This window comes from Sus scrofa, chromosome 12 (assembly GCF_000003025.6).
Source record: "Sus scrofa isolate TJ Tabasco breed Duroc chromosome 12, Sscrofa11.1, whole genome shotgun sequence".
NCBI classification, from domain to species: domain Eukaryota; kingdom Metazoa; phylum Chordata; class Mammalia; order Artiodactyla; family Suidae; genus Sus; species Sus scrofa.
In genome coordinates, this window is record NC_010454.4 from 5,182,383 (window position 1) to 5,209,162 (window position 26,780).

The window sequence follows — 26,780 nt, forward strand, 5'->3', positions numbered from 1 at the left end:
TTAAGAACTCGACTAATGGGAGTTCCTGTCGTGGCTCAGCGGTTAACGAATCCGACTAGTATCCATGAGGTTGAGGTTTCGGGTTCGATCCCTGCCCTTGTTCAGTGGGTTAAGGATCCGGCATTGCCGTGAGCTGTGGTGTAGTTTGCAGACTAGGCTCGGATCCTGTGTTGCTGTGGGCTCTGGTGTAGGCTGGCAGCTACAGCTCTGATTCGACCCCTAGCCTGGGAACCTCCATATGCTGTGGGAAGCGGCCCTAGAAAAGGCAAAAAGACTAAATAAATAAATAAATTTATAGATGCATATGTTGTGGCCCAGTATATGGTCTGTCTTGGTAAATTTCTGTGCACTTAAAAAGCACTGTGTTTGCTGGGACCTAATCAAACTTCAAAGTTTCTACACAGCAAAGGAAACCCTAAACAACACAAAAAGACAACCCACAGAGTGGGAGAAAATCTTTGCAAGTGAATCAGCTGACAAGGGATTAATCTCCAAAATTTAGAAACACCTTCTGCAGCTCCATACCAAAAAAACAAACAACCCCATCCAAAAATGGGCAGAAGATCTAAACAGACAGTTCTCCAAAGAAGACATACAGATGGCCGAGAAACACATGAAAAGATGTTCAGCGTCACTCATTATTAGAGAGATGCAAATCAAAACCACGATGAGGTACCACCTTTCACCAGCCAGAATGGCCATCATCCAAAAGTCTACAGACAATAAGTGCTGGAGAGGGTGTGGAGAAAAAGGAACCCTAGCACACTCTTGGTGGGATTGTAAATTGGTGCAACCACTGTGGAAAACAGTATGGAGAGTCCTCAGAAAACTAAACATAGAACCACCATTTGATCCAGCAATCCCACTCGTGGGCATCTACCCAGAGAAAACCACAACTCGCAAAGACACATGGACTCCAATGTTCACAGCAGCACTATCTGCAAGAGCCAAGACATGGAAACAACCTAAATGTCCATCGACAGAGGAGTGGATCCAGAAGAGGTGGTCCATATACACAGCAGAATATGACTTAGCCATTAAAAGGAACAAAATACCGGCATTTTTTGCAACATGGATGGACCTAGAAACCATCATGCTAAGTGAAGTCAGCCGTACAATGAGACACCAACATGCAATGCTTTCACTGACATGCGGAATCTGAAAAAAGGACAGACTGGACTTCTTTGCAGAACAGATGCTGACTCACAGACATTGAAAAACTTATGGTCTCTGGAGGAGACAGTTTGGGGGGTGGGGGGATGTGCCTGGGCTGTGGGATGTGAATCCTGTGAAATCCGATTGTTTGATCATTATACAACTACAGATGTGATCAATTCATCTGAGTAATAAAAAATAAAAAAATAAAAGGACAATATGAGGAAAAAAACAAACAAAAAAACCCCAACAATGTGTCTTCTTCGGGTTAAACTGTGTCTCCCCCACCCCTACTCAACATATGCTGAGTCGTAACTGCCCAGGCCTGTGAACGTAAACTGATCTGGAAACAGTCTTTGCAGATGATTAGGATGAGGTCATTCGGGTGGATCCTGATCCGGTAGGACCGTGTCCTCATAAGAAGGGGAAATTTGGACAGAGGGACACACACAGGAGGAGATGATGTGAAAACACAGGGAGGGACCTCCCGTTGTGGCTCCCGGGGGATCCCGACCAGCATCCGTGAGGATTCGTGTTTGATCCCTGGCCTCGCTCAGTGGGTTAAGGACCTGCTGTTGCCGTGAGCTGTGGTGTAGGTCGCAGACGTGGCTTGGACCTGGCGTGGCTGTGGCTGTGGTGTAGGCCAGTGGCTACAGCTCCGATTAGACTCCTAGCCTGGGAACCTCCATATGCCGCAGGTGTGGTCCTAGAAAGACAAACAAAACTAAACAGAAACAGCTGCTACAAGCCAAGGACCACCTGAGACCAGAAGCTAGGCGAGAGCATGGGTCAGAGCCTCTCACCAGCCCCAGGAGGAACCAGCCCTATCGACAGTTTAATTTCAGATTTCTAGCCTCCAGAACTGTGAGAGAACATGTTTCTGTTGTGTGAGTTACCCAGGTGGTGGCACTTTGTGGCAGCTCCTGAAAATGATTACAACATACTTGCCAGTTTCCTGCTTATTCCTGTCTGCTGTTGAGAGAGCAGGGTTGAGATCTCTGATGACAATTGTGGATTTGTCCATATCGCCTTGCAGTTCTGTCCGGTTTTGCTTTATGTATTTTTAGCCCTGTTTTTTGGTACATAAACATTCAGGATTGTTGTGTCCTCTTTTTTTTTTTTTTTCTTTCTTTTTATAGCCATGGCTGCAGCATATGGAAGTTCCCAGGCTAGGGGTTGAATTGGAGCTGCAGCTGCTGGCCTACACCACAGCCACAGCCACACTGGATCCAAGCCGCATCTGCCACCTACACCACAGCTTGTGGCAATACTGGATCCTTAACCCACTGAGCAAGGCCAGGGATTGAACCCACATCCTCACAGAGACTACCTCGGGTTCTTAACCCCCTGAGCCATAATGGGAACACCACTTTTTTTTTTTTTTTTTTTTTTTTTTGGCCTCGTCCATGTCATGCAAAAGGTCCTGGGCCAGGGATTGATTCCACACCACAGCAGTGACCCAAGCTGCTTCAGTTGACGACACTGGATCCTTAACTCGCTGCACCGCAGGAGAACTCCTGTGCCGTACATTTTATGTCATTATTTATTTATTTTACATTTGAAATATGCGGCTTACTTGCCCTGCCGTGAACCCTTCCACCCTCAGCAATAGGTCAATGATGGGGGAGACTCTATATTTTATTTTTTCCATGATAGCTGGTTTAGGGTGTTGACTTTGTATCTTGAATTCGATACTTTACTCCCGTCCTTGATTTGCAGACTCAGCAAGAGTTGAGGTCGCTCAGTTGTCTTTTGTGGTTTCCGCATGTCTTTCATGAGGGAAACGTCATATGACCATGTCCTTTACGAATGTGCAGCTTCTCAGACACCTGAAGAACCACCCTGCACGAATGTCAGCGTCGGTCTTTGTGTCCAGCTTCGTTCGGGGGGGACCGGAGGGTGTTTTTCTCCCAGGGGCGCTCAGTCCTCTTCCACACTCCAGACTTCTTTCCCTCCCGCGGCACATGGAGGTTCCCAGGCTGGAGGTCGAATCGAGCTGTAGCCGCTGGCCTACGCCAGAGCCACAGCAGCGCAGGAACCGAGCTGCGTCTGTGACCCACACCCCAGCTCACGGCAACGCCGGATCCTTCACCCACCGAGCAAGGCCAGGGATCGAACCCGCAACCTCATGGTTCCTCGTCGGATTCGCTAACCACTGAGCCACGACGGGAACTCCCCCTCCGACTCTTATATCGAGGATTTTCACTTCCAATGACTGATTTCTTCCTTCCTCTTGCACCAGGTCTCGGAGTCATCAACAGGCCTTCCTAAGCGCAGAGGGCAGTCCTCCGTGACATCAAATGATATAATTATTCCAAGCGGAGCCTCCACCAAGCGTCCGAGTCTTGACCAGGCGATGGAGTCTGCCACTGGTTTGATCACAGATAAGACCTTTTTGGGGACCAGTGGCATAGGATACCCCTCTGAAGGGGTTACTGGCAGGGACCGAAGCAGAGGTACCCCTGCTCCTGGGTTTCCTGGCAGAGAACAGCACTCCAGGGCCTGGGATGAAGCTGGCCCAGCCAAACCCTATCACCCCACAGTGTCCCAATTCAGAATAGAGTCAGATCGTCACAGATCATCTAGAGAGCAGCACGGCTTAGCACATCTACGCAGAGAGGAGCAAGATGCACACCTCGGCCCCGTTTATCAGGGTTTATCCCCAGCCACCTTGGCCAGAGACTGGCATAGGGGAGCATACATTAGCCAGGGTCCAATTTTTGCAAGGCCAGATCAATATGGACTCGGATTACTAGCCACAGATCAGCTTGCTTCGCTCACTCCTAGCACTTACGCACAAGGCGTGGTACCCCTCTATGTGGGTCAGCTTGGAGCGGTACCCCCTGGAATGGATGAGCAGGAATTGGTACTGCCTGACATGGTTCAGAGGGATGTGGTGCCACCCTTGGCACCCAGCAGAGATGAGCAAGGATTGGAACTATCTCGTTCAGATCAGTCTGGTGTGGTTCCACTTCGCACACCTCAGCACGGTGTGATAATTCCTGGTACAGACCAACGTGGTATAAGACAGCCTGGCGTGGACAAGAGTGGTATTGGACCACTTGGCAGGGATGAGCGTGGATTAGTACCTCTTGGCATAGATGAGTATGGATTTGCAGTGTTTCCCATGGATCAGCAAAGATTGTTATCAGCTGGTTTGATACACGTAGCTGCAGGTCCGCAAGGTTTTGTGCAGCCCGGTTTTGGAACATCTGGCTTCATACAACCTGGCACAGAGCAGCCTGGCTTGGTCCAGCCTGGTGCATCTCAGCCTGGCCTGGTGCAGCCTGGCGTAGGTCATCCTGACTTGGTGCAGCCTGGTGCAGCTCAGCCGGGCTTGGTGCAGCCTGGTGCAGCTCAGCCGGGCTTGGTGCAGCCTGGTGCAGCTCAGCCAGGCTTGGTCCTGCCTGGTGCAACTCAGCCCAATTTGGTGCAGCTTGGTGTAGGTCAGCAAGGCTTGGTCCAGCCTGGTGCACCTCAGCCTGACTTGGTCCAGCCTGGTGCAGCTCAGCCTGTCCTGGTGCAGCCTGGCGCAGCTCAGCCTGGCTTGGTGCAGCCTGGCGCAGCTCAGCCTGGCTTGGTCCAGCCTGGTGCAGCTCAGCCGGGCTTGGTCCAGCCTGGTGCAGCTCAGCCTGGCCTGGTCCAGCCTGGTGCAGCTCAGCCGGGCTTGGTCCTGCCTGGTGCAGCTCAGCCTGGCCTGGTCCAGCCTGGTGCAGCTCAGCCTGGCTTGGTGCACCTGATGCAGCTCAGCCGGGCTTGGTCCTGCCTGGTGCAGCTCAGCCTGGCCTGGTCCAGCCTGGTGCAGCTCAGCCTGGCTTGGTGCAACCTGATGCAGCTCAGCCTGGCCTGGTCCTGCCTGGTGCAGCTCAGCCTGGCCTGGTCCAGCCTGGTGCAGCTCAGCCTGGCCTGGTCCAGCCTGGTGCAGCTCAGCCTGGCCTGGTGCAGCCTGGTGCAGGTCAGCCTGACTTGGTGCAGCCTGGTGCAGCTCAGCCTGGCTTGGTCCAGCCTGGAATATATCAGCCTGGCATGGTGCAGCCCGGTGCAGCTCAGCCTGGCATGGCGCAGCCCGGTGCAGCTCAGCCTGGCATGGCGCAGCCTGGTGCAGCTCAGCCTGGCTTGGTACAGCCTGGAATATATCATCTGGGCTCAGTGCAGCCTGGTACAGCTCAGCCTGGCGTGGTGCAGCCTAGTGCAACTCAGCCTGGCATCATGCAGCCTGGTGCAGCTCAGCCGGGCGTGGTCCAGCCTGGTGCAGCTCAGCCTGGTTTGGTGCAGCCTGGTGCGGCTCAGCCTGGTTTGGTGCAACGCAGTGCGGGTCAGCCTGGTTTAGTGCAAGCTGGTTTAGCTCCACATGGCTTTTTTCAACCTGGTGCGTCTATGCCTGGCTTGTTTCCACCTGGTCTGGTACAGCCTGGTGCCCATCCACGTGGTTTCATGCGGCCTGGTACGGATCAGCGTGGTTTGGTTCAACCTGCAATAGATCACCGTTGGTTGCGGCAGTCTGCTACAGATCGAGGCTTGATACCACTGGGCACAGAGCTTCCTGGCTTTCCAACAATCCATGCAGATCCTCCAAGTTTCCTATCACCGAGCCCACACCAGCACGGCGTGGTATATCCTGGCAGAGATCAGCATGGCTGGGGGTCACCCTTCCTAGCCAGTCAAGGTTTGGCATTGAGAGGTACAGACCAGGAGGGTCTGGAACCACGAGAGGCCTATCAACAAGGGTTGATGCCTCCTGGCGGAGCCCAGCATGGCCCAACACCGTTGCGCACCCGCGTGGGTTCTGCAAGCCAGGATCCACAGCCTCTGGAAACACCCGAACCGGATGAGCGTGGTGACGTGGCCCCAGCTGCAGAGCCGCCCGACCAGGCACGGTCTAGCCCAGGTTCCCAGGACCTCGGGCATCCCGGCCCTCGTGGCCCAGGGTACCCGGGTGTAGACCTGTTCTTCCAGGTGGGTTTGGATCCACATGAAACGTATGATGCAAGCCACCCTCGCATGTCTATTCAGACCACCCCAAGCCACGAGGCCGCCTTTCTCGGGGACACACCCCTGCCTGACAGTTCCCACCGCGCCTCGTCCGACAGGAGCAATATCCAGACGGAGCGGCACGACTCCCTGGATAAACTGGCTCCCAGCTTCCCCATGGCAGTGGAAACGTTTCGTCTGATGGGAGAGCTCGTCGGCCTCTACGTGGAGCTTAAGGAAAACATGAAGGAGCTGGATGAGGAACAGGCCGGCCAAACGGACTTGGAGAAGCTCCAGTTCCTGCTGGCGCTGATGGGTGTGTGTGCGGGGCGGGGAGGCCGCTGTCCCCATGCTCGTCCTTGTCCTCGAGGGGTGGCCTCCTCTTCTCCCCCGGGCCTCAACTCCCGGCCACTGGCCCTCTGCCTGGGGCCCCGAAAAGCATTTCCCCCGTGCTGGGTTCTCCCATAGCCCACAGGGCCCCAGAGATGGAATTAAGCCAGTCGGAGTGAAGGAGCCTTAGCAGGGAAGGAGGCGGGTTCTTAGGCCTCTGCCAGACTCTGGGGAGCAGCCGGGGTGAGGAGCAAACAATCGCGTTGAACTCATCCCCTGAAAGGACCCTCCTGTCTTCCCATCCCCTTGCTGCGGCCCCAGGAGAAGCCTGGTGGAGGCTGCGGAGGGCTGGAAACGGGCCCGGGAGCCCCTGGGCATCTGACCTTTCCGGCTCTAAGGTCTCTCTTCTCCGCAGTCAGGAAGTCCATCCCCGCCGACCTGCAGGAGCAGGTGAAGACCTTGAAGGCCTTGACCAAAGAAGTTTGTCAAGAAAAAGCCAAAGTGAGTCAGAGAGGCTCCACCTCCTTTGCCTTTGAGCGCCAACAACCCTCCTTGCGGCTTCTGTTTGCGGCTTCTGCACCACCCTTTCACGGAGATTAGTGTCTTTATAGTCCCCGTGTTTATCTCCCAGACCTAAAATCTGACGTTCGGAGTTCCCGTCAGGGCACTGGAAACGAATCAAAACACAAGGGGGCAGTTCCTGTCGTGGCACAGCGGAAATGACTCCGACTAGGAACCATGAGGGTGAGGGTTCGATCCCTGGCCTCGCTCAGTGGGTTAAGGATCCAGTGTTGCTGTAGCTGTGGTGTAGGTGGGCAGCTGTAGCTCCAATTCAGCCCCTGGCCTGGGAACCTCCATATGCTATGGGTGCAGCCCTAAAAAGATCAAAAAAAAAAAAAAAAAAAAAGGAAGGATTCAGTTGCACCAACCAAGAGGCCTGAGCAGCTTTCATCACTCGGAGCTGTGGGACTGTCTGGGACCAGTGATCATGGCAAGATCTTCAGCCCCCACCCCCCCACCCCCGCTCCCCTCTCTCCCCTTCTCCCCCTCTCTCCTCTCTCTCTTTCTCTCTCCTCTCTTTTTTTTTTTTTTTTTTTTTGTTTTTTAGGGTTGTACTTGAGACATAGGGAGGTTCCCAGGCTAGGGATCCAATCAGAGCTGCAGCTGCCAGCCTACGCCACAGCCACAGCAATGTGTGATCTGAGCTGTGTCTGTGACCTACACCACAGCTCACGGCAATGCTGGATCCTTAACCCACTGAGGGAGGCCAGGGACCGAACCCGGATCCTCATGGATGCTAGTCGGGGTCGTTAACTGCTGAGCCATAATGGGAACTCCTTTTTTTTTTTTTTGCTTTTTAGGGTTCAGCCCTTCTTAGTGCCAGCTCTCTACCCCCATGGGATAGAGGGGTGTTAAGAAGGGAGCTTGGGCTTTGTCACTTTGTCAGAAGGTTGGATTAGGATTCAGGAACAGAGAGCTCCCATTGTTGTTCAGTGGAAACAAATCTCACTCGGATCCACGAGGACGCAGGTTCGATCCCCAGCCTTGCTCAGTGGGTTAAAGATCCAGAGTGGCTGTGAGCTGCAGTGTAGGTCACAGATACGGCTCAGATCCTGCGTTGCCGTGGCTGCCAGCAGCTCCAGCTCCAATTTGACTCCTAGCCTGGGACCCTCCATATGCCATGGGTACGGCCCTGAAATAAAAGAAAAAAAAAAAAAAAGGGATTAGGGAACAGGGGAGGGGCTTGCTCAGGCTGCAGAGGTCAGTTCAGAGAGCAGCGCTCTCAAGCCTGCCTGACCCTCCTCTCGCACCGGATTTGTAGCTGGACAGGGTGAACAAGATCCTGGAGGGCGAGCAGGAGCAAGAAACGGGAAAGGACGTGAAAGCTGGCCCGCTGAGCCTGCAGCTGGGCATCCTCAGGTAAAACCCCTGTGTCCTCCCTCCTGGCATCACGCCTTCCCGGACGAGGAGACAGAAGCCTTCGGTTCACTGTCTTTGATCCAGATCATGTCTGTTCTCCGCCTTTCCATAGCTAATCCCCGTTGCTGGGGGAAGTCGCCCAGGTCCTTAAAACAGCTCAGGAGTTCCCTGGTGGCTCAGCAGGTTAAGGTTCCATCTGGTGTTGCTGCTGCTGCATCACAGCTTCGATCCTTGGCTCCAGAACTTCTAGCATGCTGCGAGCGTGACCAAAAAAATAATTTGTTTAAATTAAAAACAGGAGTTCCCGTCGTGGCTCAGTGGTTAACGAATCCAACTAGGAACCATGAGGTTGTGGGTTCGATCCCTGGCCTTGCTCAGTGGGTTAAGGATCCGGCATTGCCGTGAGCTGTGGTGTAGGTTGCAGACGCGGCTTGGATCCCACGTTGCTGTGGCTCTGGCGTAGGGCAGCAGCTACAGCTCCAATTGGACCCCTAGCCTGGGAACCTCCATATGCCGCGGAAGCGGCCCTAGAAAAGGCAAAAAGACAAAAAAATAAAAAATAAAAAAAATAAATAAAAACAAACAACCTCCTGAGATACTGTCTCCACTTGGAGAATTCAGGGCATTTGCTAGGGCCCCTCAGAGCCGTCTCTTTTCCGGTCTGACCCCCAGAAGCCTCTCAGGCCAGCACTCTGGGCCGTCACCTGTGGGACAGGCAAGGCCTTGGACTCCCAGCCAGAGGCTGCTGGAGGCGGGTGGTGAGGCTGGAACCTCTCTCGTGCCACAGAGTCACCGTGGCCGACATCGAGAAGGAGCTGGCGGAGCTCAGGGAGAGCCAAGAGCGGGGCAAGATCAGCCTGGAACATTCGGTCTCCGAAGCCTCCCTCTACCTCCAGGATCAGGTGAGGACTCCACACTCCTCAGCCGCAGAGACCAGGGCCCTTCTTGGGGTTGGCTGCAGACAGACCAGCCTGTTTTATTTTATTTTTCCCTTTTTTGACCCTGCCCATGGCATGCAGAATTTCCCTGGCCAGGGATCAAACCCATGCCATAGCCGTGACAACGCTGGATCCTTAACCCACTGAGCCACAAGGGAACTCCCCAGATTCTTCTCTGATATGTAATTTGCAAATACTCTCTCCCGTTCTGTGCCTTATCTTTTCACTCCCTGGATAGTGTCTGCGTTTGCATCTTTTTTTTTTTTTTTTGGCTGCGTGGTGCGGTGGTGGCTTGATGTAGGATCTAAGTTCCCGACCAGGGATTGAACCCAGGCCACAGTGGTTAAAGTGCTGAGCCCTAACCACTAGATCACCTGGGAACTCCCTGCCTTTGCTTCTTGAAAGTTGCTATTCTCAGTTGCCCCCGAATGTTCCCGGGGGGTATCCGGAGGAGGAAGAGCCCTCTGAGTGCCGGCAGGGGGATCAGATGGGCAAAGGCACGGGGCCCAGGGGCCTTGTCCAGGAGCTCCGACCCCGTGTGCTGAAGGCCCCACTCTGGTCCCCCTCGCAGGTGTGCAGGATCAGTGGCATGTTCCATTTCGTGACCAGGAGCTGATTGTCCCCAGTAGGGCAGCAGTGGACAGTGTGTGCGAGGGTCACTTGCCATCCCAAAGCTCATCCCTGAGCTTAGCGGCCTCCAGGGCTCCCTGGGGCCACACCTGTGAGAGCGTATATTCCCCTCCCTGCTTCAGGCCCGGCCTCCTGACCCTTCCCAGGAGTGCGGGCTCTTCCAGTGGCAAGAGGCTTGCTGGGCTCAAGCAAAAGGGAGCTTGGTTGAGGGTAAATACAGAGGAGTTCCCATCGCAATGCAGTGGAAACGAATCCGACGAGGAACCACGAGGTTTCGGGTTCAATCCCTGGCCTTGCTAAGAGGATTAAGGATCCAGCGTTGCCGTGAGCTGTGGTGTAGGTCACAGATGTGGCTCGGATCCCCTGGTGCTGTAGCTGTGGGGCAGGCCGGCTTCTGTAGCTCCATTTTGACCCCTAGCCTGGGAACCTCCATATGCTGCGGTGTGGCCCTAAAAAGCAAAGAAAAAAGGAAAGTAAATACAAAAATTCTCACTGTGGCTCAGCAGTAATGAACCCGACTAGTATCCATGAGGACTCGAGGACTCGGGTTCGATCCCTGGCCCCACGTAGCGGGTTAAGCATCCAGCAAGGCTGTGAGCTGCGGACGCAGCTCGGATCGGGTGTGGCCGAGGCCGTGGAGTAGGCCGGCAGCTGTAGCTCCTACTCTTCTCTTTCTCTGCGTGATTTTCTCTGCTGTGCAAACGCTTCTAAGTTTAATTAGGTCTCTTTTTTAATTTTCGCTTTTGTCTCCTTTGACTTAGGAGACAGATCCAAAAAAAAATATCGCTGTGATTTACAGCGAAGCGTGCTCTGCCTATGTTTTCCTCTAGGAGTTTTTTCATTTCTGGCTTATATTTAGGCTTCTAATCCACTTTGAGTTTAGTTTTGTATATGGTGTAAGAAAATCAGGAGTTCCCGTCGTGGCGCAGTGGTTAACGAATCCGACTAGGAACCATGAGGTTGCGGGTTCGGTCCCTGCCCTTGCTCAGTGGGTTAACGATCCGGCGTTGCCGTGAGCTGTGGTGTAGGTTGCAGACGCGGCTCGGATCCCGCGTTGCGTGGCTCTGGCATAGGCCGGTGGCTGCAGCTCTGATTCGACCCCTAGCCTGGGAACCTCCATATGCCGCGGGAGCGGCCCAAGAAATAGCAACAATAACAACAACAACAACAAAAAGACAAAAGACCAAAAGACAAAAAAAAAAAAAGAAAATCATATTCTCCTATAGTTAGTTGCCTGCCAGATGGGGACAGACAGAGCATGTGTGAGCCCACCCTCATGTCCCCAGACCTGAGGAGCAGGGCCTGGGTGTCATCAGGGTCCTCGAAGTGTTTGTTGACTGACTAACAGACATCACCACTCCAGGATTTAGCTAGAGGAGCCATGTTCTCACCCTGCACCAGCGGGCTGGCTGGAGACCCTCCGTCCTGTGAGGGCTTTATCAGCATCAGTGCTACCCTCCCTGGGAACTCTGGTTACCATTTAATGGTACCTCCTGCGTGCCGCATGCCCTGCGAGACACTGAGGCTGGAACGACTGCCTGGATCACAGCAGGCCAAGGGCAGCAAGCACACGCTGGCAGTGACAGCATAGACGCAGCGAGTGTGGCTGGGCCTCGCTCACTGCCCCGCCCCTGCCCTCTCGCCCGTGCCCAGTTGGACAAGCTCAGGACAATCATCGAGAACATGCTGGCCTCGTCCTCCAAGCTGCTGTCCATGAGCATAAGCGTGGCCCCCCAGAAGACCCTGACAGCCCTGACGCCCGGGGAGCTGGACCCTGAGGCCACCTGCCCGGCCTGCAGCCTGGACCTGAGCCATCAGGTCAGCATGCTGGTGCAGCGCTACGAGCAGCTCCAGGACATGGTCAGCAACCTGGCCGCTTCCCGGCCCTCCAAGAAGGCCAAGCTGCAGAGCCAGGTGATACCATGGTGACGGGAGCCGCTCTCGGAAGCCCCCGGGTCAGGGGGATGCTGGGGCCTAGGGGCCACTTGTCCATGGCTCTTTTCAGGGCCCTGTGGCACCCTGATGGAAAGAAAGAAGTCCCTGGTCTTTCCATCAGGTCACAGCAAGGGCAGCCACAGAGCTGGCTCTGGGGCCAGGGAACCAGGGGGCAGAGCAGGCTCCAGGGGTGGGGACAGCACCACTGGTGGGGGGTGGAGCCGTGCCATGGCTTTAGGGTTCTAGGTCTTCTAGCTCCCATGCCTATCCCCTCTAAAGGGCAGGCCTGCTGGAGGGGCCGGAAGTGCCACAAGTCCCTGAGGCCAGCTTCTTCGACCCCAGAGTTCAGGTTCAGCTCAGGGCAGCTGGGGGAGCTGGTGCCCACACCCAAAGCCTACAGGGCCCCAGGCAGCTCACCACTCCCAGGCGTCAAGACCACCGGTGGGCTGGGTCCCCTCGAGGCTAGTCCATGGGGAGGTGGCAGTTGGCGGCAACCAGAGCAGAGCCAGAACGGGGTCCAAAGTTGTCCTATCTGCTGGGTGATGCTTCAAGAGCCCGCTTCCAGGGACGGCAGTACCCCCAGGGGTGTCTGGGGGAGCCTGACTTTGTCTTTCTGGCGCAGGACGAAGAGCTGCTGGGCCACATCCAGGGCGCTATCCTGCAGGTGCAGGGCGACTGCGAGAAGCTCAACGTCACCACCAGCAGCCTCATCGAGGATCATCGGCAGAAGCAGAAGGACATTGATGTGAGGGGGGGCGGGGCGGCGGGGGGCCGAGGCACAGCCCCGGGTCCTTGCTCCTCATCCTCTGCGCCCTCGGCCTCCCAGCTGTTGTACCAGGGACTGGAGAAGCTGGAGAAGGAAAAGGCCAACCGGGAACACCTGGAGATGGAGATTGACGTGGTAAGGCCAGGCCCTCATCCCGAAAGGGCGGCTGGGGAGGGGAGGCCGAGGGGGCGGGGTAGGTTCAGGGAAAAGGGTTGACACCGCAGGGAGTGGGGCCCCTCCATCCAGCGGGCGCTCTCCCATCCTGGGGCCTCGTCCTCTCTCTCTGGGCAGAAAGCCGACAAGAGCGCCCTGGCGGGCAAAGTGAGCCGAGTCCAGTTTGACGCCACCACGGAGCAGCTGAACCACATGATGCAGGAGCTGGTGGCTAAGATGAGCGGGCAGGAGCAGGACTGGCAGAAGATGCTGGACAAGCTCCTGGTACAGATGGACAACAAGGTCAGGGGCAGAAGGAGGCTCCAGAGGCCCCGGGGCGGAGACAGCACCCCCCTCTCCGGGCGCCGCAGCCCCCACCTGCTTCCTGGATGCTCACCGGGTCCCCCGGCCCCGCCCACAGCTGGACCGCCTGGAGCTGGACCCCGTGAGGCAGTCCCTGGAGGATCGGTGGAAATCCTTGCGACAGCAGCTCAAAGAGCGCTCCCCCCTCTACCAGGCGGACGAGGCCGCCGCCATGCGGAGGTGAGGGCGGCCGGGCTTTGGCTGGAGGGTTCCCAGAGGAGCAGCGCGCTCCTAGCCGAGACCATCGCAGAGTAGGAGCGAGAGTTTTAGAGCCAGGACAACTCTCCTAGCTCAGGCCAGTCCGCATTACCGCTGAGAGCGCGAGGGGTGGAAGCGGATCCAAGGCCCCCGGAGCTGAGTGGGGCGCAGGGCAGCTTGAGTCCCAAGATTTCCATGCATGGCCGCCAGGGGGCGCCCGAGGCTTACGCAGGGCACCCCTCCTGGCTTGGGGTTAGGGTAGGTGGGTGCTGGATGTGTGCCAGAAGTGGGCACATCCTGGAGCTGTGAGTGCCCCAGGAGCCTGGCCCAGTTCTGGCTCTGGTGGCCTGTGTCCTGCCACCCTGAACACTGAGCGTCCAGCCTGCCTGGCCTGCAGAGAGCCAAGCCCCCGGGCTCTCCATCTCTCCCGTTTGGTACCCTCTGGGCACAGCACTCCCCCTCCAGGTGTATCCCATTCTTCCCAGGCAGCTCTTGGCTCATTTCCACTGCCTCTCATGTGACCGCCCCCTGGAGACTCCTGTGACTGGACAGTGAGTGACCCCAGCCATAACGGGGGCAGGCACAGCAGGGCTTCCTCTCCCCTGTTCCCTGCCTGCCTCCGTCTCCTGTCCTATCCTCTCGCGGGTCCACTGCCTACCCCTGGGCTGCTCCTATGCCTCATCTTCAGCCCAGGCCCGGGCAGAGAGGCTCCTCGGGCAGGGGGCGGGTGGGGAGTGGGCGGTGGGTTTGGATGATGGGGTTTCTCACACCCCGCCCCTGCCTGTCTGTCCCTGCCCAGAGTCATCCCCGTGACTCCTGTGAGCCCAGGCCTGCCTGGGCACCGGTCCATCCGCCCCTACATGGTTTTCGAACTGGAGCAGGTCCGGCAGCAGAGCCGCAGGTATGGGCAGCGGAGTCCTGTGCAGGGTGGCTCTGGAGGGTGAGACTGGGGGCTCCCCCGGCTGGGGTGGGGAGTGGGGGTGCTGCTAGGGTGCTGTCTGAAGGGGCTCCTGGCGCTCCCTAGGGCCAGAGCATCAGACGAGAGCACGGGCCTAGTCACACCCGCCTTTGGGGCCCTGCTGGGTGTCCTGGTGGGACCCTGCCTCTGAGAACCCCCCTCCCCTGTGCTTGGGAGGATAGGAGGGGCTGACTCTCGTGGGGGGGTGACAGGCAGGGGCGTGTTTCATTCTCCCTGGGGCTCCTGCCCTCCTCCCCGCAGCCTCTCCACCTCCTAAGGTTGGGGCTTCAGTGGAAAGGGTGGTTTCCAAACTGCACTTAGAGCTCTAGGGGTGCCAGGGCGGCAGGGCAGGGAGGGGGGGCCTGGCCCCAGCTCCCCCACCAGTGGCAGCTGGCAGAGCTGGGCTTCTGTCCATCCGGCTCCCCTGCTCGTTCCCTGCCCAGACCTTCCTGGGCAGGTCTGGCCCTGGTCCCTCAGGTTTGTAAAGGGGTCCTGCCCACACAGGGTCCTGTTTCAAGGGGAGGGTGGGGGGGTGTGGGCTCACCCCTCCGCTGGGCCCACGCCCCGCAGCCTGAAGCTGGGCAGCGCCGCCTTCCCCCGGGGCGACCTGGCGAAGACGGAACGGAGCGTGGGGCGCCTGCGCAGCATGCACTCCAAGATGCTGATGGACATCGAGAAGGTGCAGATCCACTTCGGGGGCTCGGTCAAGGCCAGCAGCCAAATGATCCGCGAGCTGCTGCAGGCCCAGTGCCTGAGCTCCCCCTGCTATAAACGGTGGGCGGCCAGGCTGGGCCGCGGGAGGGCTCCGCGTCTGCCCACTGGGCGTGTGTGTGTGTGTGTGTGTGTGTGTGTGTGTGTGTGTCCGTGTCCCCTTCAGGGTGGCCGGGCCAGGGGGCCACCCCACTCTCTCACCCCCTGGCCTTTCCTTGGTCCAGCTGTGGCCCCGAGACCCCTGCGAGTGCTGCCCCGCCCCCACCCCTCTATTCCCCACCGCCGAGCCCGACCCCACCACAGGTGTGTCCCAGGCCACACCTGCTCCTGTGACTCTGCTACCTTCGCCACAGGGTGCCGGAGACGGCCGACTACACCTACTCGACGGTGCCCCGGCGCTGCGGGGGCAGCCACACCCTCACCTACCCCTACCGCCGCAGCCGCCTGCAGCACCCGTCGCAGGGCCTGTGCCCCACCGAGGAGATCCAGATTGCCATGAAGGTGGGGCGCTGCCTGGGAGCCACGAGGGAGGGGCCTGAGGTCGCTCTGGAACACCCACCAGAAGTCCCCTCCGCGGCCCTCGGCCTTGGGGCCGTCTCTTAATCAGACCCTGTAAAAGCCTCTCCTGGGAAGGAGGGTGCATGCCGGCCACCCGCCCACCTGGGCATCCGCCTCCACCTCGGGCCCCCTTCCCCGTCCCTGGGCCCTGGGGCCGCCCGGAGCCCCCTCGAGGGCTCCCAGGAGGCAGGCCTGGGAAGCCCTGGGTGCCCGGTGGTCATGGGACCCGCCCCCCCTGCGCAGCACAACGAGGTGGATATCCTGGGCCTGGACGGACATATTTACAAGGGACGCATGGATACGAGGCTGCCAGGCATCCTGAGCAGAGACAGTGAGTGTCCAGGTGGCCCAGAGGCCCCTCGGGCTTGGCTTGGGTCCCACAGGTCTGCCCTGCTCCTGGAGGCCCAGGCAGCTCCGCCTTCCTCCTCCACCTCCCTGACTCCAAATGTTCAGGTCCCCGAAGCCCCCGGGGTCAATGTTTGCCGCTCCCAGTCTCGGCCCGTTAGCGGGGATGTCGCGGTGGCCCCATCTTTTCTAGCCAACCTTCACCTGCAGGCCGCCCCAGTTTTCCTGCTGCATCACCACGGCCAAGTCCGACCCCTTTTTCTCCTGAGCCCTCGAGCACTTAGTGACTCTCCTGTCCCCGGAACGTCCTCCTCTGGGCAGCCGTCCTGAGGCGTGCGGTCTGTCACGTCCCACCGCCACTTAGAGCCACGCGTGCACATTTCCAATTGCCTCCCTGCCCCGCCCCCGCCCCGAACCACAAACCCGGGTCAGAGCGCACCGGGCCCCAGGCCCCGGGCCGATGCGGGCAGGGGCCTGTCCCAGTGAGTGGCTGGATGGGCGGACGGACAGACAGACCTGGGAGTGAGTGACGCGCGTCCGTCCGAGGGGCCGTCCAGGAATTCAGACCCGGGGAGGCCAGCTGCGGCTGGCGGTGACCAGCAGCCCTCGCCCCGTCCCCACGGGTCCCCCAGAGCTCCCACTCGCTCCCAGTCCCTGTCTCTGACCCTTCCCGCCACTGTCTCCCATCAGACTTGGGGATTTTAAAGCCCAAGCCCAAGCAGTTGCGGCCCCACGCACACCAGCCGCCGTCCCTCAGCGACAGTGGCCAGCGACTCTCCCGGCCCCAGAGCGCGCGGATGCTGGCGGGCCACAACTCAGGTAGCTCCCTCTGGCGGGAGGGCCCTTCTGGGTGGTCTCGACACTGCCCCCGCCTCTCCTCCTCGCCCGCCTGGCCCCTTTCCCACCCAGGGCTGGCACATACCTTCATTTCCTGGCGAGAGGGAGGGCCTGGGAGCTGAGTGGTGGAATGCGGGGAGCAGAGAGCCCTGACTGAGCTCGCCGTGCGCGGGTCTGTGGGGCAGACACGGTGCCTGCCCCCATTTCTCAGGACGGGAAGCAGGGGCAGGGCTGCAGCCCACGCTGGCTCCAAGCCCGAGTCCTTCCCCGGCCCACCTGCACCCCTCTCCTCCAGCCAGGCCCCCAGGCCTGGGAGACCCTCCTGGGACCCCTGCTCTCCCCTGAGCATCTAAATCCTGCCTGAGAGTCAGGGGACTATGGGCTCCCCTGGGGTTTGGCCAGACCTGGGAGCCAGAGAGGGACACTGGCCTGGAGCCATGAGGCTGGATCTCTTCCACATGACTCCGAGCACGTCTCCCCCTTTTCCAGACCAGCCACCTCATCAATACAGGGGTGCGGGATCAGGGCTGCCTAGAGTTAGGCCCCCCCCTTGACAATCTAGGAAAGACGCTGACTTTCTTCCCATAAGAAGTTAGGTACCCACAGTGCTTTGCAGATGCCGGCAGGAAGGTCAGGACCCCCCTCGTCCCCTGCCCAGGTGACGAGCCCAGCCCTGGGGGCTCCTCACCGCCCCTTCCAGCTCCCGCCTTCAATGAGTGCCTGGAGGAAGCGGAAGCCAACCGTGGTGTGGCCATGCCCCTGGGCTCTACTGAGGGCCCCTCACCAGCCGGGTGCTGTTGAGAGGCTTCACACCTGTGAGCCAGTTTTAATTCTCACGCGCTAAAAGGGAGGGACCATCATTCGTTCCCACCTACAGCTGAGAACACTGCCCAGAGTCACACAGCTAGGAAGCAGCAGAGCTGGAGTTCAAAGCCAAAGCTCTCTGGCCCCGGAGCCAGCCCTGGTGACCAAGGGTAAGGTGTGTGGCTCTGGCTCTCAGCACTCTTTTCTTGGAGGTACTGAGCTTTTTTCTCCTCAGCACTCCACCGTCTATGCCGAGGGCACTTAAAACATTACAGAAGCAGGAGCAAAAGGGAGGGCGTTCTTAGGGGAAATTCTTGCACCTGCTTGTGGGAATCGTGCCTGAACTGTCCCTGCTTTAATAGAGGGAACATTACCAACGAGGTAGGCTCTTGGCCCCGACGAGGGCTTATTTTTAACTCAGATTATAAAGGAGCTTCGCTTAGGGGCGCCTGGGAAGGCTCACCCCTGCCCACTGTCCAGCTCGCTGCCCGGCCGGCCCCAGCTCAAGGGGCTGCTCTGGACACCTCTGGGCCTCAGGCAAGCTGGGGTGGGGCCCTGGGGGGCGTGGGAGTGATCCCGAGCCCTCTCGGCCCCTCTTGTCCTGCAGCTCCTTCCCGTCAGCAGCAAGAAAGACCAGTCTCCTCAGGGGGGAACCTCTCCCAGCCCAGCGCGGGCCACCTGCCCAGCCCCAGCGACATGGCAAACCTGCCGGCAGCACTGGAGATGCAGATGGACGTGCCTCCTGGGGAGGGGATGGAGGAGCCCACCCGGGGGCCGAGGTCCACCGCTGCTCCCTGAGCAGAGCTATAAATAAACGTTTAGGGGCTGTGAGTCTTCTCTAGCGCTGGTGAGAGGGAGGGGCCGCGGCAGGTGGATGGCAGACCCTGGTCGCCTGGGAATTAGGCCACAGGCCGAGCTGTTCAGCGAGGGCGCTGCAGAGGGCTGCGTGTTACACCAGAGCGAAGAGGCCGCAGTGCAGCCCAGACCCCAGGCCCCCAGGGCTGGTGGGCCTGCAAGGGGTCTGCCTGCTCCCAACTTCCTGTTCTCGCGTCGGATCCCGCACTGCATCCCGTGCCGAGGCTTCTCTGGCACCGGCCCCGCCTTCCATGGGGGAGGCAGGCCTGGAGGCTGGCCCCGCTGCCTGGCGTCTGTGCTCCTGCTCGGGCTGAACTTTGGAACCAAGGTAAGGATGGCAGGTCTGTTGCTGGCTCAGGGCAACGCCCGGGTCCTGGCACATCCAAGGGTGGGGGAGCAGTGCCACCAGTACCAGTTAGTTCCCAGTGGCTGTCCTCGGTGGCTCAGCCTTGAGCGGCTGCTGCAGACGCACACAGGAGGGGCTCAGACCACGGGCTGCCCCCCAGCCCAGGAAGAGAGAGCAGAGGTGTGTCTGGTAGTTGCCCAGCGGCCTGGAGGCCTGGCCCTTGTCCTGCTCCAGCCCACTTCCCTCCATGTACTTACCTCCAGGGGCCCCAAAGGGGCACGAGGGCTCCTCACTGTGTCCCGAGTCAACTGTAAGGTACAAGCCCCTGTCCCCCATCAAAGCCCCGGGGTCAAGGGAGAGCTGCCCCCCCGGCCCCCCCAACCCAGAGGCCTCTAAAGTCCCCGAAGCAGTTTTCTGCCTGCAGATTTGTTCTCGTGGGCTCCCTCCTCTAAGGTGGGGTTCCCGCCCCCCACCTTATGCAGGGAAGGGAATGCCTGGGGCAAGAGGCCTGCTTTAGGGTGTGAGGGGAGGGTGACAGTCACACAGGAAAGTGTGGCAGGAAGTAGCCCAGAATAGGGTTTCTCCCCATCCCTGTGTGGGCAGAGGTGGGCAGGTGCTCCCTGCGGGAAGGGGCACCCCCACCCCCACCCCCCAGTCTTGCAGAGGCCCATTCATCGTGGTGTGGGACAAAATGCTTGGGCTGGGCAGGAGGGGGCAGCTGGCGGGCCAGGGCCCCAGTGGGCACCCTCCCCCGACACACACCCTTTTCTCTGCAGCTGGGAGGCAAAACCAGGGCCCGCCCCTCCTCTGGCCCCAGCTGAGAAATGTCGGAAGGTGGGGCTGGTCGCCGGCCTAGGATCCAGACTCAGCAGCTTGGCAGGGAGGAGCCGCAGCCAGGCCCCCCACCGCCGCCGCAGAAGGGCAAGGACGTCCCCCAAGCAGCCCGGGCCACCTCCGCACCCCTGCACCTGGGCCCGGCCGCCCAGCACCCAGCGCCCACGCGCCCCAGAGGGGCTTCCCCTCCAGCCTGGGAAAGCACAGGTGGGCAGGGTGAGGGGCCTGGGAGGGAGGAGTCTCGCGTTTCCAACCAGGAAACAAAACTGAAAGGACAAACCCAGCCTCAGAGCACAGGGACGGTCACACACGGAGGGACCAAGTTGTGCCAGCCGGCCCCACGCCACTCCCGCAGGGGCTGCCCCAGGCCACCTTGGGCAGATGTGAACAGGCTGGGGGGCCGGGGGGCCTCTGGCCTGCCTGGTGGGGCCCTTCCCAAGTGTCACAGCACCTGGGGCCTGAACCTCCGGACCCCGCAGCCCTGACGGCCAGCAGCGCCCACTGCAGTGCTGGGGCTGCCAAGACAGAGGGAACAGACCATAGTGTGGACGGGGTGGGGCTGGGGCCAAGGGGCTGCAGCACGAGGCCCGAGCCTGGGGTGGGCTCCTCACCCACCTGTTCCAGAGCCTGAGAAAGGGCCCCACTGGGCCAAGAATCGCCACCACTGCCTGGCCCCCCCGTCCTGATGCCTGGAGGCTGAGCAGGGAAAGGAAACCAGTCCCCTGGGGGGCCCACCCCGTCTCTGTGGCTCCAACAGCCCCGGTGGACCTTTGGAACAGGCCACCCCAACGGAGGCCGAGGGCAGGAAGACTGGAAATGGGCTCAGCGGGAAGGTGCCTGGGGGGCCAGCAGAAGCCTGGAGCCACCATCGGGCCCCCAGGTGGGGAGGCAGCCCCCCGCCCACTGCAGACAGGCCCCCCTGCGTGCTGAGGCCTGGCCTGTGGGGAGTTGTGCGGTGACGGCCAAGGAGGGGGTCGCCGGCGGCAAGCCAGGACCAGCCCTTCCTCCCCCCCCCCATCCAATCGGATCCAGCCTGGCCTATCAGCCGCCTGGTCTGGATGCCCCGGTCCGAACATCCAGACCAGCCGTGTGACAACGGTGGCCCCAAGACCGCACCACGGCGAGCCCCCCACCCGCTTCCCAACCCACCGAGGAGGGCCTGCCCCGCACCAAGGTAAATAAAGCACCGCAAACCAGGGAAGTTAGAAAAGTCTCTTTTAAGTTTTAAATTAAAATTTCACCCTGGTGAGATGATTGACTGGGGACCAAAACCCAAAGGAAAGCTCTCCACCATCGCCGCAGACACAGAGGAAGAGAGGCAGGGTGGCTGCGGGGTCAGGCCCCCGCCAGCAGAGCCTGGGCCTTTGGCCGAGCCGGCTCTTGAGTCCCACACAAGCCCTGCACCCCTAGCTGGAGACGGGCGACACCAGGAGAGGTGACAAGAACTGGAGAGTGACAGAGGAGCCAGCCACCAGCGGGGTGGGGAGAGCCTCTCAATGGCCAAGAGCCCCCCACCTGCGGCCACCGGCACCTCTGGGAGCCCCTCCTGCAACCCCTCATTGGAGTGGAGGGGTGATCATCCTTCTGCTTCTAGAAGGTGTGACCTCTGAGAGGAGGCAGCTAGCAGACCCCAAGTTCGGGCCCCCTGGCTTTCCAGCACCTGCCCTGGGGCTGGGGGGAGGATCCCGACCCTTCCCCGCGGACAACACCCTGTCAGCCAGCCCCATACTCACATACATTAGTTATTTTTATATATTCATATATATTATCGTTATATATTAAAAAGAGAAAAAAAAAAAACTTGCCTGAAGAGAAACTCCTGAAGGACCCAAGTGGCTCAGGACGTTTACTGCCCCCCACCCACAAAAATTCTCTTATAAAATCTTCCAGTGCGATCTTCAGGAAACCCCCGCCCGCCCCAGCTCCCCCGACGGCCTCGACGGCCCCGGCTGCAGCCCCGCGCCCGGCGGCATCGAGTCTCATCTCTGGCCGTCCACCGCAGCCATGGCTTTCTGCGGGGGGCCCGCCTGCTGGGCTCCAGGCGGCCACGTGGGCTGTGGGTGGTGGAGGTGGTGGAAGCTGTGGGCCGTGGGGGAGGAGGGCGGGATCCAGGCGGCCTGGTGGCTGGGCGGGGACGAGGCCCAGAAGGGGCTGAAGTTGGCAGGAGGGGAGCAGGCCACGGCGGTCATGGGGCTGCTGCCGTTCTGCAGGCCCTCGGAGGCACGGAGCTTGGAGAACATAGCCAGGGCGTCGGGGAAGTTGGGCGGCGTGGCCGGTGTGTTGCTGGGGGTGCCCATCTGCTGGGAGAGAACACGGGGGGTCAGAGGGCTGCCACCACCCCCGCCACGGCACAGCGGCCTGCAGGGGGCCTTCCACAGGGCCCCTTGTCTCTCCCCGAGTTTCAAGCCACAAGCAATCTCAACAGGACAAAAGCGCCCTTCACACCCTGAACAATAAGAAAGTGGAGAGAGATGTCTACAATTTTTTGGCTTTTTCTTTTTAGGGCCGCACCTGCGGCATATGGAGGTTCCCAGGCTAGGGGTCAAATTGGAGCCATAGCTGCCCCACAACCATGCCAGATCTGAGCTGCATCCGTGACCTACACCACAGCTCGTGGCAACGCCGGACCCTTAACCCACTGAGCCAGGCGAGGGATCCAACGCGCAACCTCGTGCCTAGTCGGATGCCTACAATTTTTGTCAAAACCAGAGCCTGTTCCCTGATGCTTGGGGATGACGCCCTGGGTGCCAGGAGTCAATGGTTCATTCCGGCTAGAAGCCAGGGTGTCCAATTAAAGTGAGGACAAGGGAGCAGCCCAGGACACCCCTGCTCAGCGCCTCGCCCTGGCGCAGAAGCCAGCCTGCTTCCTCAGTCAAAGGGCCTCAGATGTTCCCAGGTTGTTGGCTGAGGCCAGATCCAGGGTCCCCCCACCAAGCTGGCCCAGGGGAAGCCCCACCATTCTCCCCGCGGACAGTACCAGCCAGGGGGGTCTGTCTCCACTGCCTCCCTTCTCACAGATGAGGAGACTGACCCAGGGCTCAAGGCACTTGGCCCGAAACACAGCCCTACGGGCACGAGCTGAACGCTGAATTCCAGGCTCCCAGGCTGCAGGCCCAAGCTCATCTCCACCCAGCACCTGCCCCCCTGTGCATGGAGCCAGTGTACCCGCCTGCCTGGGCCCCTGAGGACAAAACAGTGATGCCGGTTTCCTGTGTCCCCGGCATCTACCCCCGGACTGCCTTGGCCAGATGCTGCCAGCGTCTGCTCTGCCCCTCCCAGCACCTCTTGTTGGGGGCAGCTGCAAACACCCCACATCTGCTCTTCTCCGCCACCACCCCGAGCATGGACCCCAGCCAGGAGCGGCGGGGGCTGGGCTGCCGGGCTACAACTGGCACCCTCCCTGCAAACACCCAGGGGACCCGAAGGCCCCCCACCCGCAGCATGGGGATGTCATCTCCCCAGCGCACGTGGAGGAGGCAGCACAAAGCCAGATCTGACCTCGCAGCAGCGGCTCCCCTTCCCAGGAAGCCATGGGAGACCTTCTTTGAATTTCTCCTAATTTTAGCAACACGGGCCCCTCCCCCAGGCACAGGGCTGGGGAGCAAGATTCTAGGGCTCTTCACCTGGCAGGGAGGCAGCTTTCATAGCCCTGCAGTTAAACCCCAGCCCTAAATGGGGACAGGCCCACGGGAGGGGGAGAAACCCCCTCGGGTTAACCAGGCCGGCCCCACGTCAGCAGCGGGGGCCTCCAACCATTGTCCTTGGGGCGGGGGGGGGGGGGGGGGGGGCAGCCACAGGACCTGGAGCAGTCCCCGCCCCACCCAGACCATTTCCCTCCTCCCTCCACCATTCCCCGCCTCCCCCCCCACCCCAGGGCTGACTTCTCGGCAGCAGGAAACAATGAATGGGGGGGCGGGGGGAGCAGTTGCATCACAGCATCGTGACCGACTTCCCCAGTTCACCAAGCCAGCCACCCGGCTCCGAGAGCAGCCCGGATCAAGAGCAGGCCCGTGCCCGCCTGCCTGTGTGAGCCCGGGCCAGTTCCTCAACCTCTCTGGAGGTCTTTCAACTTGCGTACAACCAGGGCCTGTAAAAGCCCCTCCAGCACTGCTTCTAACAGTTAAGGATGGCGCCTTCCAGCTCTCAAGCACAGCCAGCGTCCCTGCTCATGCGAACTTCCTGGCCCTTCCCAATCTAACCCGGGAGCCCCCCCTTATCTAAGACGCCTCCGGCTGTGTGTCTCTCCAGAACTTGATGGGACAACCACAGCCTGGGCCACCTCTGGTATGGCTTTCTGCCATCTCTGGTCTCTGCTGTCTTAACATTGTCCTTTGACTTATTTCTCTTAAAAGAAAAACCAATCAGATGGGTACACTGATCATAATATCTGCTACAAAGCCAGCCACAGCCCTTGAGGGAAGCTTCAAGGGGATTACAACCCCTCGGGATTTGCAGGGACGGAGCAACCCAACCTAAAAAGGACCGCCAGCCCCAGCGCTCACGGGCACACCTCCCTGGTGCAAGGCAGCACACCGTGGCTGTGCTGGAAGCCTGGGCCTTTTGAAATGACCGCAGTTGGTGGAGCAAAGCTCAAGGCCCTCCTGAGAGGAGATGGAGGCAAGATGTTTCCAGACTCGGCTGGAGTGTTCTCATGGTCAGGTGCGGGGGAGGGTCCCCCTTGGGTTCACCAAGAGCCTGGCCTCACCTGCCGAAGCCCCGCAGCCGGCATTTTCACCCATCATATTCCGATGCATTTTTGGTTGTTAATTTATACCCAGCGTGGGCCATTCCAGGAGAAACGTGGGATCAGAGGGTCAAGACAGACCCGTCTCGAAGGGTCCTTTGCAACTAGGTGTCAAGGACGAGACACCGCAGAGAACTATTTGCAGCTTCTCCAGACAAGGCGGCAGCTCTGAGAAGGGGGCCATGGGCAAGGACGCCCAGTGTCAAAAATGACAAAAATGCTCTCCAGAAGCCACCACAGACCGTCTGGGCAATCGTGTTCTACAAAGCTGTCTCGGGGCCCAGTCCTGCCCCCTCAGCAGGGCTAACAGGCAACCAGAGGGGTAGAGAAGGCATTCAAGCCTCTAAAGTGAAAGGAAAGTTCTGTGCCGGTGGAGAGCAGGATACCTTATGGCCAGGAGGGCAAAGGCCCAGGCCTGGGGCCAGCTCGGGAAAGAGAAGAAACCAAGCAAATCCAGCCCTGAACCACTTCTGTTTCCTGGGCTGTACGCATCTTCACCTACTGAGATTAAATGCATTCTTGGCTTATCTTGCCAAAAATCTGAAAGCCTTCCACTCTCCCAGTACGTCTTTTTTCCAGACCTGAGCAGGAAAGAGTGGATGTAATTGTCTGGGTAGAGCCCAGCTCTCCGGGGCCGGGTGGTGGTGGGGGTGTACCCCCTTCCCGTTCCCTGTAGAGCTGGGTTGTTTGGCGGGGGGCTGCCACTCCATCAGCAAGAGGGGACCCCCGTAAACAGACACCGCAGGGGTCCCAGGCCCTTCCCTCGGGCTTCCAGCTCCCCAGACGGCTGGTTTCCGTCCCTCGAGCCCCCTCCCCACTCCCTGCCGCCCAGCTCCTCCTCCGGCCACCCTCGCTGCCCTCCAAGCCCCTGGCCCAGCGAGAGTTGCCGGGCATAGGCTTCGGGCCGAGCTGCAGCAGCCCGGGGGCCGGACCACCAAGTTGGGCGAGCCGGCGGCCGCGGGAGCCGCTCTTTCCTGGAAGACATTTTGGCTCTTTGTTTACATCGCGGCGCCGCGCTCCCCGGCAACATGGCTGTCACCGCCGGCTGCTGACAGCGGCCCCGGCCCGGCCGCGCGGGGCTGCGGCCGCGGCGAGGCCCGCCCTCCGGCCCGCCGGCCCTCCCGCCGCGGCCCGGCCGCTCTTACCATCTGGTGGTGGTGGTGGCTGTTGGGAATGTTGGTTTCTTGGAAAAACGTGCTCAGGGCGGTCTGCAGACAAACACAGCGCCAGGGCGGCGGTTAACGGGGCCGGGGCAGGAGGCCCACCCGCCGGCCCTGCCCGGGCGGCCGGGGCGCCCCCGCCGCCGGGCCCGACCCCTCGGGGCGGGGGGGGGGGCGTCCCCGGGCCGCGCGCGGGGTCCCGGGCGGCAGGGCCCCGCGCCCCACGCGAGACCGCGCGGCCCCGCGCGCCTGCCCTCGCGATATAAATAGTTTCCCTCTCCACCCCCCCAGACGACTGCGCGGCGCGCGGCTGGGCGCCCCGGCCCGCGCCCTTGCCCAGCGCCGGGGCCGGGGAGCGGGGCTCGGCCCGCACGCACCTCGAACTGCCAGTGCGCCGCCTGCAGCAGCTGCTTCGCCTGGTCGGCCGCGCAGCCCGCGGCCAGCACGAACTGGTTGATCATGACCTGGTGCCGCAGCTCATCCATGTTCACCGACATGGCTCCGGCCGGCGCGCTCTCCCGGGCTTGGCGGCCGCGGGAGGCCGGCTGCCCTCGGCTCGCGCTCGCCGCCTCCGGCGGCCCCCGGACCCTCGGCCGCCCCGCCGCCCGCCGGGCGAGTGTTGTGGTCCGGCTCGCGCCGCCGGCCGACACCACAAACAACAGCGCGGGGCGGGGCCGGGTGTCCCAACGTTCGGGGGCCGCGAGCCGCCGCCGCTGATTGGCCGGCGCCGCTCGGCCGGAGCCCGGCTCCGGTACAGACGTTCGATTCGAATCCTGCGGCCTGTGGACCCGCACTGTTTCTCTTTTTGCCCAGCCGCGCCCATTGGCGGATGTCGGCGCCGTGGGGCTCTCCCGTATTGGCCGGCCGCTGTGTTTTGGCCTGTCCGGGCTCGCGATTGGCCACGGCCGTGCGTTTGGGGCGGAGCCGCACTCGCTGATTGGTCTCCCGTGGGTCCTTTTGAACTCAACTTGAAAACCTTGAGTGCCTGCTGATTGGCTGAGCCCCCTCTGTTTGCTGTTGTAGGCTTGGGGGTGGTGCGGCCAAGTTCATTCATTACTTCATTGAAACTGAACATGCTCAGCTGGAAAAGCAAGACAGAGTGGCTTTGACTCATTTCCTCTGAAAGATGTGGTCATCTCGAGAAACAGAGCGATCAAAATAGAAAACAGACAGAGCCTTTGCAGCTGCTCGAGTCTCAAAATTGTTTATTTTTTTTAAACTTTCAAGCAGCTCTACTTTTAAAAAGCTTTTTATTGCCATGTATCCCTT

The 26,780-nt window shown here is 60.2% G+C and overlaps 2 protein-coding genes across 3 annotated transcripts in view; one reads left to right on the forward strand and one right to left on the reverse strand.

The window, feature by feature from the left end:
* The window catches only part of QRICH2 (glutamine rich 2), a 29,267-nt gene extending 7,852 nt beyond the window's left edge, over positions 1-21,415 (forward strand). Inside the window, 17 exon segments of the mRNA XM_021066596.1 lie at positions 3,398-4,886; positions 4,889-6,442; positions 6,872-6,957; positions 8,279-8,376; positions 9,164-9,278; positions 11,598-11,858; positions 12,502-12,780; positions 12,937-13,101; positions 13,220-13,341; positions 13,845-13,910; positions 14,159-14,260; positions 14,888-15,091; positions 15,382-15,529; positions 15,830-15,917; positions 16,622-16,750; positions 18,180-18,755; positions 19,550-21,415. Coding sequence (XP_020922255.1) covers positions 3,398-4,886; positions 4,889-6,442; positions 6,872-6,957; positions 8,279-8,376; positions 9,164-9,278; positions 11,598-11,858; positions 12,502-12,780; positions 12,937-13,101; positions 13,220-13,341; positions 13,845-13,910; positions 14,159-14,260; positions 14,888-15,091; positions 15,382-15,529; positions 15,830-15,917; positions 16,622-16,750; positions 18,180-18,370 — 5,097 coding nt within the window. The 3' untranslated portion in view covers positions 18,371-18,755; positions 19,550-21,415.
* Positions 20,806-26,291, reverse strand: UBALD2 (UBA like domain containing 2). Of its 2 annotated transcripts, none has more exons than XM_003357957.4 (3): positions 25,889-26,291; positions 25,497-25,559; positions 20,806-21,904 (listed from the first exon to the last, which is right to left on the reverse strand). In XM_003357957.4, the coding sequence occupies exons 1-3, from the start codon at positions 26,006-26,008 to the stop codon at positions 21,587-21,589; spliced, it is 501 nt and encodes a 166-aa protein (XP_003358005.1). In that variant the 5' UTR covers positions 26,009-26,291; the 3' UTR covers positions 20,806-21,586. The 2 variants fall into 2 exon arrangements, with proteins under 2 accessions (XP_003358005.1, XP_005656979.1); XM_005656922.3 differs by having other exon boundaries at positions 20,806-21,907; positions 25,889-26,155.

Bases quoted from the DNA above. Each gene is read 5' to 3' on its own strand.
- UBALD2 (XM_005656922.3), bottom strand. From the start codon at position 26,008: ATGTCGGTGAACATGGATGAGCTGCGGCACCAGGTCATGATCAACCAG. The intron at 25,560-25,888 runs GTGCGTGCGGGC...GTTTGTCTGCAG, and splicing joins CGGCGCACTGGCAGTTCGAG to ACCGCCCTGAGCACGTTTTT. The intron at 21,908-25,496 runs GTAAGAGCGGCC...GTTCTCTCCCAG, and splicing joins GCCACCACCACCACCAGATG to CAGATGGGCACCCCCAGCAA.